Source organism: Microcebus murinus, chromosome 5, assembly GCF_040939455.1.
Source record: "Microcebus murinus isolate Inina chromosome 5, M.murinus_Inina_mat1.0, whole genome shotgun sequence".
In the NCBI taxonomy this organism is placed as follows: Eukaryota; Metazoa; Chordata; class Mammalia; order Primates; family Cheirogaleidae; genus Microcebus; species Microcebus murinus.
The window spans coordinates 111,086,301-111,108,868 of NC_134108.1; the positions used below are offsets into that span (position 1 = coordinate 111,086,301).

At 40.7% G+C, this 22,568-nt stretch overlaps 1 protein-coding gene and 1 non-coding gene across 5 annotated transcripts in view; both read left to right on the forward strand.

Moving 5' to 3' along the window:
• The first annotated feature begins 381 nt into the window (after positions 1 to 381).
• Positions 382 to 22,568, forward strand: part of TSBP1 (testis expressed basic protein 1) — a 100,376-nt gene continuing 78,189 nt past the window's right edge. For all 4 annotated transcript variants that reach the window (XM_076003450.1, XM_076003451.1, XM_076003452.1 and 1 more), the window contains exons 1-6: positions 382 to 608; positions 10,864 to 10,950; positions 11,720 to 11,752; positions 12,585 to 12,611; positions 13,923 to 13,952; positions 14,043 to 14,063. In XM_076003450.1, the coding sequence (XP_075859565.1) occupies positions 596 to 608; positions 10,864 to 10,950; positions 11,720 to 11,752; positions 12,585 to 12,611; positions 13,923 to 13,952; positions 14,043 to 14,063 (211 nt within the window). In that variant the 5' untranslated portion in view covers positions 382 to 595. The remainder of the gene's footprint in view (positions 609 to 10,863; positions 10,951 to 11,719; positions 11,753 to 12,584; positions 12,612 to 13,922; positions 13,953 to 14,042; positions 14,064 to 22,568) is intronic.
• Positions 16,606 to 16,712, forward strand: LOC142871189 (U6 spliceosomal RNA). The gene has a single exon (XR_012919453.1). It is a non-coding gene; the product is annotated as a U6 spliceosomal RNA (small nuclear RNA).

The following is a 22,568-nucleotide window of genomic DNA, read 5'->3' on the forward strand; positions in this document are numbered from 1 at the left end:
CTGCACTTCTCCTTGCTACCTAACTTCAACAACCTGGCTTCTCTGGTTCATCTTTATTTGTTTCAAAGCCACTCTTTTTATAATAAATACAGGAATTTTTTCCACTTTTAATCATTGAACATTTACAAAGTGTCTATTCTGTGGAAGGTTCTCTGTCTCAAGAGTTACAAAGATGAGTGAGACACAATTGCTGCCCTCAAAATCTCTGCAAATTAGAAATTATTCTAAAGCCCAGACAGAGTAAGTTCCTTTCTAATATCTTATATAAGTTAAGGTCCTCCAAAGTATTCTTACATCTTCCCGGCCTCTTGGTTCTTCTCTTTAGTTCCTCTTGCCTCCCTGAAATTCTAAGTCTTTATTACGACATAGATTTCAGAACTTTCACAAGCCACACTCCCATAGTTTGCTCAGATCTGATCAACCTGAGCCACACAGTTTCTCAGCAAACCTCTGCGTCTTTGTCTACAAGGGCCTCCATGACCCTCAAGTTCATACTGCTCATAAACAGTGAGCCTGAACTGTTCTTTTTGTCTTGATCTCCCTCTGACAAAGAAACACAGATGACACGAAACCCACTGAAGACAATACCGGGAAAATGGCAGTCTTGGGTATGGATTGACTTCTTCTCTAAGGCTTCCTTCACTCTACTGGCTCAGGAGTCTTCCCTTAAGGACTTTAACACAGCTGTTTTACCTTGCTGTCTGCCTCCTTTTCAAATTCAATACCGTTTATTTCATTCTTATTGATCCTCTGGGAGCCTGGGAGAAACAACCCACAGGCAGTTCCTTTCTAGAGTAATACTGTCGATTTCTCCTTTTCTTTCTAGAGTTTGAACTGATGAAAAAAAAAATAACCACTTTCCATAGCACTGGAAAAATTTCTTAGCCCATTATCTCCCTCCCATTCATATAGTACCATTCACTCTATGATCCATCTCAACTCTGAGCAATGGGGACTTCCACTTATTTTCCTCATAAATGGGATAAATCATCCTCTAACTGCTCTATAGCCAGAGCACTCAGACACCATTCAAAGGGAGTGCTACTGTCCAGAAGCTTAATAGGAGTACACTGCCTAGCTGTGCCTCCCTCCCCCAAGGGCTATCTCACATTAGCCAAAAAGTTCTGACTCACATGACAGAGTCCAGACTATTTACTCCTCATTTTAGTAGTGCATTAGGAGCAAATCTCCAATGGTTGATTAGGCAGGAGAATTTTCTCACATGACCAAACACCTAAAAGACTCAGTAGATATGTGCCTAATCTGCCTTGATTGTAGGTGTGTGTGTTATTACATCTTAAAGTGGATTCACCTATTCCTTTTTTGAAGTAGCTTTAATCTTGGTGTAACCTATTAACCTATGGAATTCAACATTCTTCAACATTTTCACTGTCACAGGCAGATTTATGGTTGATTTGTTCCTTCTTTGTTCCTCAATCTCTTTTTCTCTCTCTCTCTTTCTCTCTCTCTTTCTTTATTTTCATATCCTTTATAGCCATTATTCTTCATAACCATAGGATGTTGTCTAAGATTTTTCTCTCCTATGACTGTAAGACTCTATCTTACATCAATTGAAGGCAAATCAATGACACATAAACAAACACAGGTTAGTCAGTCTTAGCATGCTTTATCAACCACAGTAACAAACTTCACAAATATTCATCTTATCATGAGAGGTTCAGTGAATGATAACTGAAAGGTCCTCAGTGATAAAAAATTTCTGTCCTCTGCTACAACTTTCACAACCACCTTTGCTTAGCAGAGCCCTTTGGTCAGAGGCATCCAAAGTTTTTTGTTTTTTTTATTTCGGCATATTGTGGGGGTACAGATTTTAAGGTTTCAATAAATGCCCATTTCCCCCCCTCCCCCCAAAAGTCTGAGTCTCCATCATGACCATCCCCAGATGGTGCACATGTCACTCATTATGTATGTATATACCCACCCCTCTCCCCCCTCCCACCTGCCCAATACCCTATTACTGTAGTACCTATGTTTCCACTTAGGTGCTACTCAGTTAATACCAGTTTGCTGGAGAATATATCTGGTGCTGGTTTCTCCATTCTTGGGATACTTCACTTAGTAGTATGGGTTCCAGCTCTAACCAGGAAAATATAAGATGTACTATATCACCATTGTTTCTTAGAGCTGAATAGTACTCCATGGTATACATATACCACATTTTATTAATCCATTCTTGGATTGATGGGCACTTGGGCTGTTTCCACAGCATTGCAATTATGAATTGTGCTGCTATAAACATTCGAGTGCAAGTGTCTTTTTTGTAGAGTGTCACTGGATCATTTGGGTAGATGCCCAGCAATGGGATTGCTGGATCAAATGGTAGATTCACTTGTATTGCTTTAAGGTATCTCCATATTGCTTTCCACAGAGGTTGAACTAGTTTGCAGTCCCACCAGCAGTGTAGGAGTGTTCCTCTCTCTCTGCATCCACGCCAGCATTTATTGTTTGGAGATTTTTTGATAAAGGCCATTCTCACTGGGGTTAAGTGATATCTCATTGTGGTTTTGATTTGCATTTGCCTGATAATTAGAGATGTTGAGCATTTCTTCATATGTTTGTTGGCCATTCTTCTGTCTTCTTTAGAAAAATTTCTGTTCAAGTCCTTTGCCCACTTTTTAATGGGGTTATTTGATTTTTTCTTCCTAATTTTCGTGAGTTCTAAGTATATTCTAGTTATCAGTCCCTTATCGGATGCATACGATGCAAAAATTTTCTCCCATTCTGTAGGTTGTCTGCTTACTTTCATGACTATTTCTTTGGCTGTGCAGAAGCTTTGTAGTTTGATCATGTCCCATTTATTTATTTTTGTTGCTGCTGTGATTGCCTTTGGGGACTTCTTCATAAACTCTTTGCCCAGGCCGATGTCTAGGAGAGTGTTTCCAACTTTTTCCTCTAGAGTTCTAATAGTTTCATACCTTAGGTTTAAGTCTGTTATGCAGCGTGAGTTGGTTTTTGTGAGAGGTGAAAGGTGTGGGTCCTGTTTTAGCCTTCTACAGGTGGCTATCCAGTTTTCCCAGCACCATTTATTGAAGAGGGATTCTTTTCCCCAGCATATGTTTTTGTCTGTTTTGTCAAAGATTAGATGGCTATATGAGGATGGTTTTATATCAGGATTCTCACATTTGTTCCACTGGTCAATATTCCTATTTTTGTGCCAATACCATATTGATTTAATTACTACAGCTTTGTAGTATAGTTTGATATCTGGCATATTAATGCCACCAATTTTGTTTTTGTTGCCTAGAATTGCTCTTGAAATTCGGGGTCTTCTTTGGTTCCATACGAAGCGTAAAATTATTTTTTCTATATCTGTGAAGAATGCTGATGGGATTTTAATAGGTATTGCATTGAATCTGTAGATCAGTTTGGGTAGTATAGACATTTTGATGATATTGAGTCTGCCGATCCACGAGCATGATATGGATTTCCATCTGTTTACATCCTCTGCTATTTCCTTCCTCAGGTTTCATAGTTCTCCCTGTAGAGGTCTTTTACGTCTTTGGTTAAGTATATTCCTAGGTACTTTAATTTCTTTGTTGCTATTGTGAAGGGAATTGAGTCTTTGATTTGGTTCTCCATTAGATTGTTGTTGGCATATATGAATGCCTCTGATTTCTGTGTATTGATTTTGTATCCTGAGACTTTATTAAATTCATTGATCAGTTCCAGGAGTTTCTTGGTTGAATCCTTGGGGTTTTCTAGATACAATATCATATCATCAGCAAACAGTGAAAGTTTGATCTCTTCTGCCCCTATTTGGATACCTTTGATTCCATTTTCCTGTGTGATTGCTGTAGCCAAGACTTCCAGCACTATGTTGAACAAAAGTGGAAATAGTGGGCATCCTTGTCTGGTTCCAGTTCTAAGTGGGAATGATTTCAATTTTTCCCCATTCAGTATGATGTTGGCTATGGGTCTGTCATATATGGCTTGTATCATCTTTAGGTATGTCCCTTCTATGCCTATTTTCTTAAGTGTTCGTATCATGAAAGGGTGTTGAATTTTGTCAAAAGCTTTTTCTGCATCTATTGAAAGAATCATGTGGTCTTTGTTTTTGCTTCTGTTTATGTGGTGAATTACATTTATAGAGTTACGTATGTTGAACCATCCCTGCATCCCTGGGATGAAGCCCACTTGGTCGTGGTGGATTATTTTTTTGATAAGTGTCTGAATTTCGTTAGCTAAGATTTTGTTGAAAATTTTTGTATCTATATTCATTAGGGATATTGTTCTGTAGTTTTCTTTTTTTGTTGCATCCTTTCCTGGTTTTGGTATCAGAGTAATATTCGCTTCATAAAAGGTGTCGGGGAGGTTTCCGTTCTTCTCGATGTTGTGGAATAGTTTCTGCAAGATAGGTACTAGTTCTTCTTTGTAGGTATGGTAAAATTCAGGTGTGAAGCCATCTGGACCGGGACTTTTCTTTTTAGGGAGATTTTTAATTGCTGTTTCTATTTCAGCTGTTGAGATTGGTCTGTTCAGGGAATCTATTTCTTCCTGGTTGAGCCTAGGGAGGCTGTGTGTTTCTAGAAATTTGTCCATTTCCTCTACATTTTCCAGTTTGTGTGCATAAAGATTTTTGTAGATTTCATAAACTGTATCTTGTATCTCTTTGGGATCAGTTGTGATATCTCCTTTTTTATTCCTGATGGAGCTTATTAGAGATTTCTCTTTTCTGCTTTTCGTTAGCTTAGCCAATGGTGTGTCAATTTTGTTTATTTTTTCAAAGAACCAACTTTTTGTTTCATTAATCTCCTGAATAGCTTCCCTGTTTTCAATTTTGTTTAGTTCTGATTTGATCTTGTTGATTTCACTTCTTCTGCTGGGTTTGGGGTTGGTCTGTTCTTCCTTTTCCAGCTCTTTGAGTCGTTTCATTAGATTGTCTATTTGTGATCTTCTTGTCTTTTGGTTATAGGCATTTATGGAGATAAACTTTCCTCTCAGAACTGCTTTAGCTGTGTCCCAGAGGAGTTGATAACTTGTCTCTCCATTGTCGTTTTCTTCATAGAACTTTTTTATTTCCGTCTTGATATCTTCATTTACGAAGTAATCATTTAGTAGGAGATTGTTTAATTTCCACGTTTTTGTGTAGAAATGTGAGTTTCTGTTAGGGTTGATTTCTAGTTTTATTCCACTGTGATCTCAGAAGATACATGGTATGATTTCTATTTTTTTAAATTTCTTGAGATTTTCTTTGTGTCCTAGGATATGGTCAATCTTAGAGAATGTCCCATGAGCTGATGAGAAGAACGTATATTCAGTGGCTTTTGGGTAGAATGTTCTGTAGATGTCTGTCAGACAGAATTGTTCTAGTTTTTTTTTTAAGTCCATTATTTCTTTATTAATTTTCTGTTTGGAGGATCTGTCTCATCCCGTCAGTGGGGTTTTGAAATCTCCGGCGATTATGGAGTTGCTATTAATCCATTTGCTTAGCTCCAATAAGGTTTGCTTTATGAATCTGGGTGCACCTAAGTTGGGTGCATATATATTTAAAATTGTTATCTCTTCTTGTTGGACTGTGCCCTTCACCATTATATAATGACCCTCTTTGTCTTTCACTACTTTTGTTGGTTTAAAAACTAAATCGTCTGAAATTAGAACTGCCACACCAGCCTTCTTTTGGCGTCTATTTGCTTGGAATATTGATCTCCACCCTTTTATTTTTAGTCTATATGCATCCTTGCAGGTTAGATGTGTTTCCTGAAGACAGCATATACTTGGCCTGTATTTTCTTATCCATTCAGCCAGCCTATGTCTCTTGAGTGGAGAGTTTAAGCCATTCACATTTATTGAGAGAACTGATAGGTAAGGTAGATTACTGATCATTCTGTTGGGTTGGATGTTGTTGCTATGATTTCTGTCTTGAGCCATTGTAATATCTGGCCTTTAATATCTTTGGGTTTTGGTTGTTTTTATATCCGTGGGTTATTATTATGATGTTTCATGCATAATGCTGTTTTTAGTACTTCTTGTAGGGCTGGTCTTGTCTTGGTGAATTCTCTGAGCCTTTGCTTGTCTGAAAATGTTTTTATTTCTCCTTCATATACGAAGCTTAGTTTTGCAGGGAATAATATTCTAGGCTGGACATTGTTTTGTTTCAAAAGAGTGAGAATGGGGCCCCAGTCTCTCCTTGCTTGTAAAGTCTCATTAGAGAAGTCTGATGTTATTCGAATTGGCTTTCCCTTGTATGTTACTTGCTTCTTTTGTCTTACAGCTCTTAGAAGGGCCTCTTTAGTTGATACTTTGGTCAGTCTGATGACTGCATGTCGTGACGTCTTCCTGTTTGCATTGAATCTCCCAGGGGTCCTCTGAGCTTCTTGAACTTGTATATCAAGATTTTGAGCAAGGCCTGGGAAATTTTCCTTTATTATATCTTCAAACAGCTTGTCCAACCCTTGAGTGTTGTCTTCTTCCCCTTCTTGTAGCCCTATGACCCTCACATTAGGTTTCTTCACATAATCCCACAGCTCTTGTAGGCTTTGCTCTTTTCTCTTGTTTCTCTGCTCTATTTCTGTGACTGATTTGTTTAATTGGAGAGTGTTATCTTCAAGCTCTGAGATTCTTTCTTCTGCTTGATCTACCGGGTTCTTGAGACTTTCCACAGTATTTTTTAGTTCCCTGAATTGATTCTTCATCTCCAGGACTTCGGTTAAAGTTTTCTTCACTGTGTCAATCTCTTTGTTGAACCTTTGTTCCATTTCCTGGAGGCTTTTTGTGGTTTCTTGGTGTTGGTTATTGAGTTGTTGTTGCAGGTCAGTGAGTGTTTCTATGATCCACATACGAAATTCCTCTTCTGTCATATTGGTTGCCTGATTTTGGTTGGTGTCCATTTCTAGGGGGCTGGTGTTCCTCTTTGGGGGTGTGTTTTCCGTTTGGTTCTTCATGTTTCCTGAGTTCGTTCGCTGAGTTCTTCCCATGTCAATCAGTTGTTGTTTCTTTCCTTAGGTTATTGTTTGGGTATTCACACACCTTGTTTAGTTTCTGGGGCGTTAGGTGGAGTCTGTGGGTGAATTTGGACCACTCCCTGTATATTGAGTCAGTGGGTGCCGTGGAAAGGCTGTGCAAGATGCCGTCCCTGTCAGCAGTTGTGGTTTGCTTGGAGGAACAGGCTATACTGTTGATTTTGTGTCCTGATAACAGCTCTTGTTCTGGGCGGAGCTGGGTTGGGTAAGCCTGCCCTCAGGCCGTTAGCAGGGGTCAGAGTTCTGTTCTCTGCTTCCAGGGAAAGCTGTCAGGGCAGGGCTGGAATGGTCCTGCTCAGCCAGAAAGTCTGTGTGTGGGGGTGGGGCTGTCTGAGACCCGCAGTCTGGAGCAGGCCTCACTTCTTTCCACCCTTCCCAACTCCGCAGCTACTCCTGGGCCTCTGCCAGTAGGCCAGACCACAAGCCACCAGGCCTCCCCGGACTGTGATGCCAGTGGGGAGGTTCCCTGCACAGGAACGCCACCTGGGTTGGGCGCACGGCCTCCTCCTGGGAGGAGGGTTGCCCTCTAGGACGCCAATCTGCCCCTGGAGGCACACACTCTGTGCCCCGGGCAATGCTAGCCCTCGGTGCAGGGGATCTGGTCTGCAGGTCCGACCTCTGGGCCCCAGAGTTCAAGCTGTATCCCCACCAGGGAGAGGATTTCCGGTCCCAATTCACCCACAGGGAGCCCAAGCTGGGTCTATGTCTCTCAGCCTCTGAGTCGGCACCGTTCTCCTGGGAACACGGTGCCAGCAGCACCTGGGAGGGCGGGCGGGGTCCCAAACGGGAAGGTCCCGTTCCCTGGAGGTGCCTCCGGCTGGTGGCTGTATTGTCTCTCTGGGCAGCTGCGGGTAGGGTTGGCGGAGGGGAGGAGGAGGCAATATGGCGCCTGCTGCCCGGCTCGGGTCTGTGCACCCGGAGGTGCCCAGAGGAAGTTGGGAGCCTGGTGCCACGTCTGCTACAGGCTCACCATTGGCAGGCGGCGGCAGTCTCTGGGCTGGTGTCCGCAGGTCTCTCCACCCGCTGGGGAGCCCACCAGCAGTCCCGAATGCAGGGGAGGGGAAACAGCAAATCCACCTACCCTTGCCGCTGGTCTCCGGGCTGCTCCGGTGGTCTCAGCCTCCAGTTCTCCTCCACAGCCTCCTCCCGTGGAGTCTCCCGGGGTCTCAGGTACCCCTCCTTCCGGCCCTTGTCCACTGTATGCTCATCTTCTTGCTTCTTTCCTCTAATTTCTGCTAGAATCTGTCTTTTCTGCAGAGACACTCTGTCTGGCGGTGTTATTCGTCCGCCATCTTGCTCCGCCCCCCAAAGTTTTTTAATTGCTCATCCATGTAAAATTTTTTTGAGCATATATTCTCTATATATGTATATTTATAAATGTTATAAATGTACAACTATACTAACTAAAGGTATGTTTTATATATATATTTTTTTTTTATTTTAGCGTATTATGGGGGTACTATGTTAAGGTTACATATATTGCCCATGGCCCACTCCTCCCTAGAGTAAGAGCTTCAAGCGTGTCCATCCCCCAAACGTTGCACATCTTACTCATTGTGGTTGTATATGCCCATCCCCTTCTCCCCCCTCCCACCCTCCTGACACCCGATAAATGTTACTCCTATATGTCCACTTACGTGTTGACCCATTAATACAAATTTGCTGGTGAGTACATGTGGTGCTGGTTTTTCCATTCTTCAGATACTTCACTTAGTAGAATGGGTTCCGGCTCTATCCAGGAATATACAAGAGGTGCTATATCACCATTGTTTCTTAAAGCTGAATAATAAATCCATGGTATACATATACCACATTTTATTAATCCACTCATGAATTGATGGGCACTTGGGTTGTTTCCATAGCTTTGCAATTGTGAATTGTGCTGCTATAAACATTCAAGTGCAGGTGTCTTTTTCATGAAGTGACTTTTGATCTTTTGGGTAAATACCCAGTAGTGGAATTGCTGGATAGAATGGTAGATCTACTTGTATCGCTTTGAGGTATCTCCATATTGCTTTCCACAGAGGTTGAACTAGTTTGCAGTCCCACCAGCAGTGTAGGAGTGTTCCTATCTCTCCGCATCCACACCAGCATTTATTGTTTAGGGACTTTTTGATAAAGGCCATTCTCACTGGAGTTAAGTGATATCTCATTGTGGTTTTGATTTGCATTTCCCTGATGATTAGAGATGTTGAAAATTTTTTCATATGTTTGTTGGCCATTCTTCTGTCTTCTTTTGAAAAGTTTCTCTTCATGTCCTTTGCCCATTTTTTGATAGGGTTGTTTGATTTTTTTTTTGCTGATTTTCCTGAGTTCTAAATAGATTCTAGTTATCAGCCCTTTATCAGATGAGTAGCTTGCAAAAATTTTCTCCCATTCTGTGGGTTGTCTGTTTGCTCTCTTGACAGTTTCTTTGGCTGTGCAGAAGCTTTTTAATTTGATCAGGTCCCATTTGTTTATTTTTGTTGCTGTTATTACCTTTGGGGTCTTCTTCATAAATTCTTTGCCTGGGCCAATGTCTAGAAGAGTATTTCCAACATTTTCCTCTAGAATTTTAATAGTTTCACACCTAAGGTTCAAGTCTGTTACCCAGTGTGAGTTGATTTTTGTGAGAGGTGAAAAGTGTGGATCTTGTTTCATTCTTCTACGTGTGGCTATCCAGTTTTCCCAGCACCATTTATTGAATAGGATTCTTTTCCCCAGATATTCGACCACACCCTGTATGATGAGTCAGTAGGTGCCATGAAAAGGGTGTGCAGAATGTCCTCCCTGTCAGTAGGTGGCCCTTGCTCAGAGGAACAGGCTACGCTGTTGTTTTTGTGTCCTGTGACCAGCTCTTGTTCCTCTAGAGAGGCACTCTAGTGCCTCAGGTAGTGGGTGGGGCCCTGGGACATTCAGGTGTGTCCTTTTCTCCCCCTCAGTAAGGGCTGGTCTGGGAGTGAGTCTGGGTGGTGCTGGGTTGGATAAGACTGCCCTCAGGCACCACCCATGCTGTTAGCAGGGATCAAAGTTTTTTGTTCTCTGCTTCCGGGAAAAGCTGCCAGGGAGGGGCTGGAGTGGCCCCACTCAGTCAGAGAGTCTAAGTGTGGGGTGGGGCTGTCTGAGACCCACAGTCTGGAGCGGGCATCGCTTCTTTTCACCCTCCCCAACTCCGCAGCTACTCCTGGGCCTCTGCCAGCAGGCCAGACCATATGCCACCAGGCCTCCCCGGACTGTGATGCTGGAGGGGAGGTTCCCTGCGCAGGAACACCACCTGGGCTGGGCACATGGCCTCCCTTTGGGGGAAGGGTTGCCCTTCTGGACGCTGATCTGCCCCTGAAGGCACACACACCTCAGTAGGCTGTTCCCCTATATCTTTTCTGTGCCCCAGGCAATGCTAGCCCTCGGTGCAGGGGATCTGGTCTGCAGGTCCGACCTCTGGGTCCCAGAGTTCAAACTGTATCCCCACCAGGGAGAGGAGTTCCGGTCCCAATTCACCCACAGGGAGCCCAAGCTGGGTCTGTGTCTCTCAGCCTCTGAGTCGGCACCTTTCTCCTGGGAACACCATGCCAGCAGCACCTGGGAGGGCTGGCGGGTAGGGAGCTCACAGTCTGAGTTCCCCTTAGTCAGCTGTTGGGTCCCAAAAGGGAAGGTCCTGTTCCCTGGAGGTGCCTCCGGCTGGTGGCTGTATTGTCTCTCTGGGCAGCCTATAATTACTATTAAATGGGCAAGGGCAGATATCTGGGAACAGTAATATAAAGAAGATAAGGGAATAAAGGAGTTGAAGTAGCAGGAAAGTGAAAGAAAAAATGTCTATCTGGTGGACAGTAAGAAGTGATCAGAAATTGTCTCTGATAATGACCTGCTATAAATAAGCATGCCTACAGGTGAATTTGTATTTCAGAAATAACTTTGGCTGTCATCCTGACTCTACTGGGACTTGCCATTCTCGCTATTTTGTTAACAAGATGGACACGACGCAAGCAAAGTGGTGAGTATTTATGAGTCCAAATGAAGATCTGTTAAAGTCACAGAGGGAGGGATTCCAAGAGTCAGTTTGAGCTCATCTCTACTTACCAAATAACTAGAGACTTTGCCAATATTTGGGGAATCTGTTTCAATACATGAGTTAAAGAATCTATGACCTACTAGTGATTCCCCTACAATTTTAAATTCCCAAAGCTTACATTATCAATGATGTCAACAAAAAAATCACAGAATTTAACAGAAGTTATAAGGATACTTTTTAAAAAAATTTTCTGAGCTCCAAGGAAAATTATCTGAGTTAAAAATAAATAGAAGTAAGAAGACAGTATGCTAATACACACCAATATCTGATGTTATCTGGAAAGAGCTGAGGACTTTTAGAGATTTAATATGGAGAGATGATAAGAAGAGAGAAATACAGAGTAGTACTTGTCAATGAAACAGAGATGTAAATCAAAAGGGCAAAGACCTATTTCTATGTCATGGTTCATTTTTCCAGGATTTTTCCATTTCTCTCCCACTACCTTCTAATCAGCTATAATCCCTTTCTATTTTGCATCCTCAATGTCTATGAACCCTCAAAGAATAAGAATTGTAAAAAATAGAACAGGACTGGCTAAAGATGCTGAATCTTTAGAGAATCAGTAATGCATTTTATCAGGAAGACCACCCTGGGAGCAAAGAAGTACAGCTTAGAGTGAGGAAAGTTGGCTCAGGGGAAGAATATCTCTCACAAGTAGCTAACAGAAACATTTTTCTTAATTCTTCCACAGAAATTTATGTCTCCAGATACAGTTCAGAACAAAGTAAGTACTCAAACCCAGGAGAAAAAGAAATATAATATTTATGAAATTTTCGTAAGTCAGGAATGAAATCTATCTTGTTTACCACTCTTTCTAGCACTTCGCATCGTGCATCATTGCATGAACTGAACTTCTAAGTTACTGTAAGAAGTCAACTAGGGATTTCTGAGCAGTGCTGAATGCAAAACTGGAGTTGGGCAGAATGAATTAATAGTAGGTAGGCCTGCATAAATCTGAGGTGCTCTTCAGATGCTTTCTGTGGTCTGAGAGCAGCAACAGAGATACCAAGCCATAGAAATAGCAGACTCCTTAGGTACCAGAGTAGATGGTTCAGCAGGTCTAACTCTGCTAGTGAAAGGGCCTTTGTAAGGCAGCTGGGTAGAAAAATCTAAAGTAGCCTGGAATGAGGGTAAACATAGCTAATGTGATTATTATTGAAAAGAAGAGTACCAACATCAAATGTGAAGAGGTGAAGCAGACTTTCCATGTAAAGATCTGGAGAGATGCCAAAGGTGCTAAGAAGATAGCCCAGGACTGTTAAGGAGAAAAAAACAGGAGCTAGGTGCTCAAGTACCAAGAGGTAAAAGCAACTTTGAAGCTCTTTTTGATTATCATTTAGCTTGGCTAATATTATGAAACTAGCAACTGGCACTGTCATTTATCATCATCTGCTCCTGTTACTTATGAACAATCCCTCATTCCTGCAAAGTAAATTAATGCACATCATTATTCACTATTAGGAGTTCATGTTTACGTTAGCTCTCAGGGTCTTAAATAAAGCCCCACTAATAATAAAGAAGCAAAATTGTGAGCTCTTTCTTCCTTTTTTCTCTAGGTGCTGGACTTCTGGACTGTGAGGATGGTAAATAGATTAGGAACTACTAGAGAAGTAATGGAGGAACATATTCTTTAGAGAGCAGGACCTATTATGCCAGCACATCTTTTGTTGTTATAATATCCAAATGCCTATCAATCTCTCTTTCTCCCTCTCTCTCTTTCTTTCTCAATAAATAAATAAATTACACACACACACACACACACACATGAATTTTGTAATTTTATCATAAAAGGTAAACAATTCCTTTTCCTAAGACCATTAAAACAATTCAAGTTCCTATTTACCCCAAGACCTTAGAAAGCTTAACAAACCTCTCTGAAACAATTTCCTGAATGTTTAAAGTACAGATAACATACATAATTCACAGGCTTTCATGAAGAGTCAGTGGAATAGTATATGGAAAAAGACTCTTTGAAAGCTATAGAATACAATATATGAGGTAAATAAAACATCCCCATTCTAGAAGATGAAATTTCTAGTGTCAAAAGATTGACACTTAACTCAAGTACACCTACCTAAGGAAGGAGTTGGATATCAAATCAGGTTTTGAAATTTGATGGTTAAGATGAGAAACCAATGTACTGTCTACTTTTCTTCAGAGACACACACACACTACTAACTTCAGTGTACCGTGGCTATCCTTAACCCTCACACTCCAGCACTCAATGCTCTCTCTCAGCATCCACTCACCAGAGCTGCCTATGGATGTGCTGTCTCTCTGACTAGTCCTATCTCCAGAACTCAATAGTAGCCACTAGAACTCCTACCTGCTAGAGGCCACTAAAGTTGTCCATACTAGGCCCACCAACCAGGTTGGCCTATATAACTATAAGGTTATGAAGTTGTGGATGTGTGAACGATTACACACACACACACAAATGAAAATGCACACACACACACATGCTACAAGCATATGGATCCCAAAGAATTGAGAAAAGAAGAGGAGGGAACTTGGTCACTCTGCTTGCTGTCCATGCGCCACGCTTGGACTCTTGGTCCATTCTTCCCCCTTTTTACTTAGTTCATCTGTAATAAACATGAGTTCATCACAGCAAAGGCCATAGCATCTCCTCTTTGTTTTCTGAGATGGAACCCCAAAAAATGGGAATATCTGGAAAAAAGTAACAAATCTCTTAGTAGTTGGATTAAGACTAATGATGAACTTATTTCTTAAGACACTGTTGGTAAAGTTAATCTGTTTTTTTCTTTCCTAAAATATTTTTCCTCTCAGAGATCTGAAAGAGGAAGAGATTAACAGATTTTCATTTAATGAGAAAATAAGGTAGACATACTTGTCAAGGTAGAATCTCATTATGTTTTCATCTTCTCTTTTAGGATTACAATATGCATATTCAACAGAAAGTGGTAAATAAATTAGATATTTATTGGATTGTTAAATTAATATAGAAATCTGGTTATGTGAAATTAATAATCTTATTTTTTTTTATCCTCTAGACACTTCATACAATGACCAAGGTAAGTATATTTAGAGATTATGGTAAAATTAAAGGATAATCAATGTGTTTTCCTGCCATAACATAAAAGGCTGTGAAACCTACTAAGGTTAAAAAAAAAAAAAAGAAATCAAAGCAGTGTATAAAACATTCTGAGAGTGGTAACTATGTGACATGGATGAATACATTAATTAGCCTAATAGTGGTAATCATTTCAAGATATAAATGTGTATCAAATTATCACACTATATATCTTAAATGTATGCACGGTTTAGCTGTCAATTATATCGCAATAAAGATGAACAAAAAGGGAAAAAATATTCTAAGAAGTGTTCGCAAATGTTCACCTTCACACTATGAGGTCCCATTTTCCCTAATGCTATGCAGTTCCTCTCCTATACATCTTCTAATCAGTTAACAAAAATAATTGGAGAAAGCAACATCAGTAAGAAGGTAGAACAAGAACTTTCTTTACTGTCATCCCACACAGCAGTACCAATTTAGACAATTATCCACAGTTGAGAGTACCTCTGTGGAAGTCCAAGAATCCACTAGAGAAGTTTCAGCACAAATTTGGGTTATAAAATCCTAGAATAGATGTATTGACAAGGATAAGAAGAATACTTTCATTTTACCTACATCACCCCTCCCCAAGGTGGCACAACTCAATGCCAAGAGAGGCGCTTTTGGCTTACAATTTTTCCCACAGGAAAAAGTGAGAGGATAGTGACTGAGTGCCCAACTCCTCCAGCCATGCAGGATGCTGCCTGAGACCCACTTCTCTCTCGCCCCTCCAAAATACTGAGGCGATTAGTATGGTTGAGTGATTGGGAGAGGCTGCTAGCAGGAAATAGAGACTGCAGAACCCACTAACCACTCCAGCAGGAAGCCTGCCCACAAGCCAGGTGAGCGGCCTTACCCTCGCCTGACCCACAGACACTCTAAATGTTCCACACATCTCACTTCCCCATCCAGGTTGGCTCCCCAAGTGTACCCCACGGACAACAAGTGACAACATCACACAAAGACTGTCAGTTTGACTTTGCAGGATTGAGAAAAGGCACACAAACTTGATAATTCCAGGGCACCACCCTAGGGAAAACAAATGGGAGTCTCTCAGGACCTAGACTGGCTCCGCAGGATCAAGAAGAAGGCATACAATCTTAAGAAATCCCACACAAGAGGGAAGAAGAGCAATGGAACAGGTGAGTTCGTAGAAAAGCTGTGAGAGAGACTCAGATCCCCAGCCAGGCTGTTTGGTGAAGGCATTTCTCTCCCAAAGACAGACAACAAACAGTGGAGGGAGTGACTGACTCTTCAAATGGGAAAGAGCAATGCAATATTTCTAGGACATAATAGTCAGGGAAACATGACACTACTAAAAGAACACAATGATAATCTGATAACTACCCACCCAAAAATGGAGGTTTGTCTAAAAACAAATCTACAAATTGCCTGATAAATAATTCAAAATAATTGCTTTAAGAAAGCTCAGTGAACTGCAAGAGAACACAGATAAACAATTTAATGAAATCAGAAAAACAATACAAGAACAAAAGTAAGAAGTTCAACAAAGACAGAATTTTTTAAAAGATCCAAACAGAAATTTTGGAGCTGAAGAACACAATGACTAAACAACAACAATAAAAAAATGGAATAGAGAGCTTCAACAGGACAATGGATCAAGCACAAGAAGGAGTAAGAGAAATTGAAGACAGATTGTTTCAAATTACCCAGCCAAAGAACAATAACAAAAATAACAATGAAAAGGAATGAAAAACACCTACAGGATTTAAGGAACACCATCAAAGGAGCTAATTTTTGCATTAAGGGAATCACTGAAGGAAAAGAGAGAGAAAATACAGTAAATGCTTATTTAAAGACATAATGGCTGAAAACTTTCCAAATCTGGGGAGAGATATGGACATCTAGGTACTTGAAATTCAAAGCTCTCCAATTATATTCAACCTAAGGAAGACTTCACCAAGACATTATATTAAACTGTCAATAATTAAAGATAAACAGAGGCTGTTGAAAGAAGTAAGAGAAAAGAAGCGTGTCACATACAAGGAAATGTCAGAAAGGATATCAGCATTTCTGAGCAGCTATTTCAGTCTAGAACAGGTGTCCTCAAACTATGGCCTGCGGGCCACAGTTTGTTTTTTTACTTCAAAATAAGATATGTGCAGTGTGCATAGTAGTTTGTTCATAGTTTTTTTTAAACTATAGTCTGGCCCTCCAATGGTCTGAGGGAGAGTGAACTGACCCCCTGTTTAAAAAGTGTGAGGACCCCTGGTCTAGAACACAGTGGCATGATATATTCAATGTGTTGAAAGAAAACAATGAGTATTAAGAATACTATCTTTAAGAAATGAGGTAGAGAGAAAGACTTTCTCAGACAAACAAAAGCTGAGAGAGTTGACCACTAATAGATCTGCCTACAATAAATGCTAAAGAGAGTTTTTCTAGTGCAAAAGAAAGGCTGATAATTAGATGAAAACATATGAAAATATAAAACTCACTGGTGAAGGTAAATATTAATATATCATCAATTTAGAATATTGGTGCTCGCTTCGGCAGCACATATACTAAAATTGGAACGATACAGAGAAGATTAGCATGGCCCCTGCGCAAGGATGACACACAAATTCGTGAAGCGTTCCATATTTTTGGTTAGAGCTGGAACCCATACTATTAAGTGAAGTTTCCCAAGAATGGAAAAACAAGCACCACATATACTCACCAGCAAATTGGTATTAACTGAACAGCACCTAAGTGGTCACAAAGGTACTACAGTAATAGGGTATTGGGCATGTGGGAGGGGGGAGGAGGGCGGGTATATACATAAATAATGAGTGAGATGTGCACCATCTGGGGGATAGTCATGATGGAGACTCAGACTTGTGGGGGTGGGGGAAATGGGCATTTATTGAAACCTTAAAATCTGTACCCCCATAATATGCCGAAATAAAAAAAAAATTTAGAATATTGTAATACTGTAATGGTGGTATGTAAATCACTTAATGTTAGTATAAAAATTGAAAGACAGAAGTGTTAAAAATAACTATAGCTATAATTATTTGCTAATGAGTATACAATATAAAAATATGTAAATTTGGCCCCCAACACATAAAATATCAGGGGAGTAAAAGTGTAGAGTTTTTGTCTGTAATCTATTTTAAGTTGTTCGCAGCTTAAAATAGACTGTTGAAACTATAAGATATTTTATGTAAGCCTTATGGTAACCACAAAGCAAACATCTATAGTAGATACACAAAACAGAAAGAAAAAGAAATCAAAGCATACCACCATAGAAAATCATCAAACCACAAACAAAGACATTAAGAGAGGAAGAAAGGAACAAGGCTCTAGAAAACAGCCAGGAAACAATTAGCAAAATGGCTATAAGTCTTTATCTATCAAAACTTACTCTGAGTATAAATGGATTAAATTCTCCAATCAAAAGACAGAGTGGGAGGCAAGATGGCAGATGAGAAACACCTTCATCCATAGGGTCTATGCAAAAAGGAGAAATTTTAGATGAAAGAGAAAAAAACAAACAGGCAGACAAACATAGATCAGATGAGGGTCAGAAAGAAGGGTGCCTGAACCTACAGGAGACTCCATGGCAAGAGGTTGTGGAGCAGAACTGGAAAGAGAAAAGTATTGTAGGGATTAAGCTCCAAAAGGCTTGGAGACCAGTGGAAAGGGTAGGTGAAGTGGTTAAATTTCCCCTCCCTTGCATCTTTGACTGCTGGTAAGCTCCCAAGCTGCTGGAGAGACCTGCTGATACCAGCCCAGAGAATGCTGCCATCAGTGAACAGACACGGCATCTTGTGAACAGGGCACCAGGCTCCCAGCTCCCTAGGGGCCCTTCCCACACCACAGACCACAGCCAATCAGCAGACACCATATTGCTTCATTTTCCCCTTACCTTCCCATACTCGTGTCTACTGAAAGAGACAATTTAGCCACCACCGGGAGGCATCCACAGTGAATAGGACCCTTCCTTTTGGGCCCCTGCAGTGGACCGAGGGGTGCTCAGACTATGAGCTTCCCATCCAGTGCTACTTCCTGGTGCTACTTGTCCAGTGATTTCAGCAGAGCAGGGAAAACCCCAAGGTGGAGAGACATTGATCCAGCTTGGGCACCCTGTGGGTGACTAGAGACCAGCATTCTTCTCCCTGACCTGGACAGGAGTTGAACCCTGGAGCCCAGGGCACAGTCCAGCAGGCTAGATCCCATACACCCAGGTCTTGATCACATTGTCCCCGGGCACAGAAGGGATATTTGTGAATTAGTCTACTGAGGTATGTGTGCCTTCAGGGGCAGATCAGAGTGGGTCCTAGCTGCAGTGTGCTCAAGGGGCACCTCTCCTCCCATGGGAAGGCCACACTCCCAGCTTAGGCCATGATCCTGGCCAAGGAACCTCCCCCCACATCACAGTTGAGGCAGAGCTCAACTGGTTTGAGGTCCTCCCTGCCAGCAGAGACCCAGAAGAAACCATGAAATAAGGAAGAGTGAAAAGGAGCAAGGCCTGCTCCAGACTGCGAGTCTCAGACAGCCTCACCTCAACATGCCCACTTTTGGTTGAGGAGGGCCACTTTAGCCCTTCCCTGGAAGTTTTGCCTAGAGGTGTGGGACAGACCTGTGACCCCTACTAAAAGCATTTCTGGAGCTAGAGGGTAGTTTCACCTGATCCAGCCCCACCCAGCCTCACTGCCCCACCCACCCATGCTGAGGCGAAGAATAAGGACACACCTGGAAGTCCGAGGGCCCTACTCACCACCCAAGGAACTATAGCGCCTCTCCATAGGAATGAGAGATGGTTACAGGACCCCAAAACAACATTACACCTTGCTCCTCCTGGCAAGTGCCACCTACTGACATTGAGGTAAATTTGCATGTCCTTTTACTGCATGTACTGACCCATCACACAGGGTGTGGTCAATTCTCACCCACAAGCACCACCTACTGGCTTAGAGACCAAACTGGGCATGTCATTATCTAAATGAAAATCCAAAGGTAAGAAGCAACAGCTGTTCCAGATGGGAAGGTATCAGAGAAAGAACTCCAGAAGTATGAAAAAACAATCTGAAAGGATACTTGCAAAAGAGAACACCAGCTCCCTCGCAATGGATACCAACCAAATTTGGAACACTGAAATGACAGAAGAATTTTAAACATGGATTGTAAGAAAACTCAATGAAATGCAAGAGAAAATGGATACCCAACACAAAGAAAACACACACACACACAAAGATACAGGACATGGAAGAAAAATTCACTAAATAAATTGAAATATTAAATAAAAATCAAACAGAATGTCTGGCAATGAAAAATTTAATCAAGGAATTACAAAAGACAGTGGAAAGCCTCAAGAATAGGCTAATTCAAGCAGAAGAAAGAATCTAGGGAACAGAAGATAACATGTTCAATTAAACAAGTCAGTCACAGAGATAGAGCAGAGAAATAAGACAAAAGAGCAAAGCCTACAAAAAATGTGGGATTATGTAAAGAGGGCTAATATAAGAATCATAGGCCTACTTGATGGTGAAGAAGAAAATATACAAGTGTAGGGTAAACTATTTGAGAATGTAATGAAGAATAATTTCCCCAGGCCTTGCTAGAAATCTAGATATCCAGATAAAAGAAGCTGAAAGGATCTGGGAGATTCATGGCAAACAAGAAGAAATCATGACACATGGCCTTCAGACTGGCCAAAGTAAACATAAAAGAAGCCCTCCTACAAGCTATAAGGCAACAGCAGCAAGTAATCTACAAAGGAAAAGCCATCAGACCAAGAGCAGACTTCTCAACTGAGACCTTAGAAGCAAGAAGAGACTGGGGCCCCATTCACATTCTTCTCAAACAGAATAAAATTGTGTATCTTGCAAAACAAATTTTCTTATGTGAATTTTCTTATTATGTGAAATAAAGACCTTTTCAGACAAGCAAAGACTCAAGTAATTCATCAAGACAAGATCTGTTCTCCAGGAAGTATTCACAATAGCCCTATACACAGATATGCATAATGGACACTGACCAGTGTAAAATCATCCAAAGCCTAAAAGTCAAAGGACAGATACTTCAATGACTTAAGAGAGTAAACAAAGCAACAATGTTCAACTCAACAGTATGAACAGAAATCTGCCCCACTTATCAATTCTGTCAATAAATGTGAATAGCTTGAACTGCCCACTAAAGAGACATAGGATGACTGAATGGATAAATATGCACAAACCAAGTATCTGCTGCCTTCAGGAAACACATCTAACCCACAAGGATGCATTCAGACTCAAGGTGAAGGGATAGAAAACAATGTTCCATCCAAATGGAGACCAAAAGAAACTTAGAGTACCAGTTGTGGTTTCAGATAACTTACTCATCAAACCAAAAGAAGTAATGAAAGACAAAGATGATCACTATATGATGGTGAAGGGTACAATTCAATAAGAGGACATAAAATCCTAAATCTTTGTGCAACTAACTAAAGTGCAACCAGAATCACAAAGCAAATCCTACTTGATCTAAAGAAAATGATAAACAGCATCACCATAATATCTGGGGACTTCAACACCCATTTGACAGGACAGAACAGATCCTCCAAAGAGAAAATAAATAATGGACGTAAACAGAACTCTAGAACAAATGGCTCTGACCTACATTTACAGAACATTCTACCCCAAAACCACTGAACCTGTTTTTCTCATCAGCTCATGGGACATTCTGTAAGATTGACCATGTCCTAGGCCACCAAACATGTCTCAAGAAATTTTTTAAAAATAGAAAATTATACCACAGATCTTCTCAAACCACAGCAGCTCCAACAGAAACTCTCATCTCCACATAAATTCATGGAAACTAAACAACCTTCTCCAGAATAATTATTGAGTTAAGGAGGAAACTAAATGATAAAAGAGACACAAGTTATCGAAATCTGTGGGACACAGCTTACGCAGTCCTGAGAGGAAAATTTATATCCCTAAATGCCTACATACAAAAGACAGAAAGATCACAAATCAGCAATCTAAGGAATCATCTCAAAGAACTGGAAAAGGATGAGCAAACCAACCCCAAATCCAGCACAAGAAAAGAAATAACAAAGATCAGAGCACAACTTCAAGCACTATGTTGATCAGGAGAGGTGACAGTGGGCATCCTTGTCATAGTGCTTGAAGTCCTAGTGATAGCAATCAGGCAGGAGAGGGGTATTAAGGGCATTCAAGTGGGGGCAGATGAAATCAAACTCTCGCTCTTCACCGATGATATGATATTATACCTAGAAAACCCCATGGACTCTTCCAAGAGACTCCTAGACTTGATAACTGAATTTGGTAAAGTTTCAGGTTATAAAATCAATATACACAAATGAAAAGCATTCATATATGCCAAGAACCATCAAGCAGAAACTCAAATCAAAAATGCAATACCCTTTACTATAGCCCTAAAGAAAATTAAAAATCTAGGAGTATACTTAACGAAAGATACAAAAGATTTATACAAGGAGAACTACAAAGCACTAAAAAAGGAAATTGCAGAAGATTTAAACAGATGGAAAAATCTACCATGTTCATGCATTGGTAGAATCAATATAGTTTAACATTGACATTTTAATGTCAATATTACCTAAAGTGATCTACAGAATCAATGCAATCCCTATCAAAATACCATCAGCATTCTTTACAGATCTAGAAAAATAATTCTTCACTTTGTATGGAACCAGAAAAAACCTCATATAGCCAAAGCAATCTTAAATAAAAAAAACAAACTGAGAGGCATCAGTCTTCCTGACTTCAAGCTGTACTATAAAGCAATAATAGTTAAATCAGCCTGTTACTGACACAAGATCAGAAGCATGGATATCTGGAATAGATCTGGGATACCAGAGATGAAACCATCAGTGTACGGCAACCTAATCTTTGATAAAGCTGACAAAAAATAGACAATGGGGAAAAGAATCTCTCTTCAATAAATGGTGCTGGGAAAACTGGTTAGCTACATGCAGAAGAGTGAATCAGGATCCTTATCTCTCACCTCTCACAAACATTCACTCAAGATGGATAACAGACTTAAATTTAAGGCATGAAACCTTAAGAATCCTAGAAAAAGATGTTGGGAAAACCCTATCAGACATTGGTCTAGGCAAAGAATTTTTGAGGAAGATCCCCAAGGCAATCACTGCTGCATCAAAAATAAACAAATGGGATCTGATCAAATTAAAAAGTTTCTGCACAGCCAAGGAAACCATCAGTAGAGCAAATAGACAACCCACAAAGTGGGATAAAATATTTGCTCTCTACACCTCTGATAAAGGTCTAATAACAAGAATCTATCTAGAACTTAAAAGAATTAACAAGAAAAAATCAAGCAATCCCATCAAGAAATGGGCAACAGAAATGAAAAGAAACTTCTCCAAAGAAGACAGAATAATGGCCTGCAAACATATAAAAAAATGTTCAACATCTCTAATCATCAGAGAAATGCAAATCAAAACTGCAATGAGATACCATCCAACCCCAGTAAG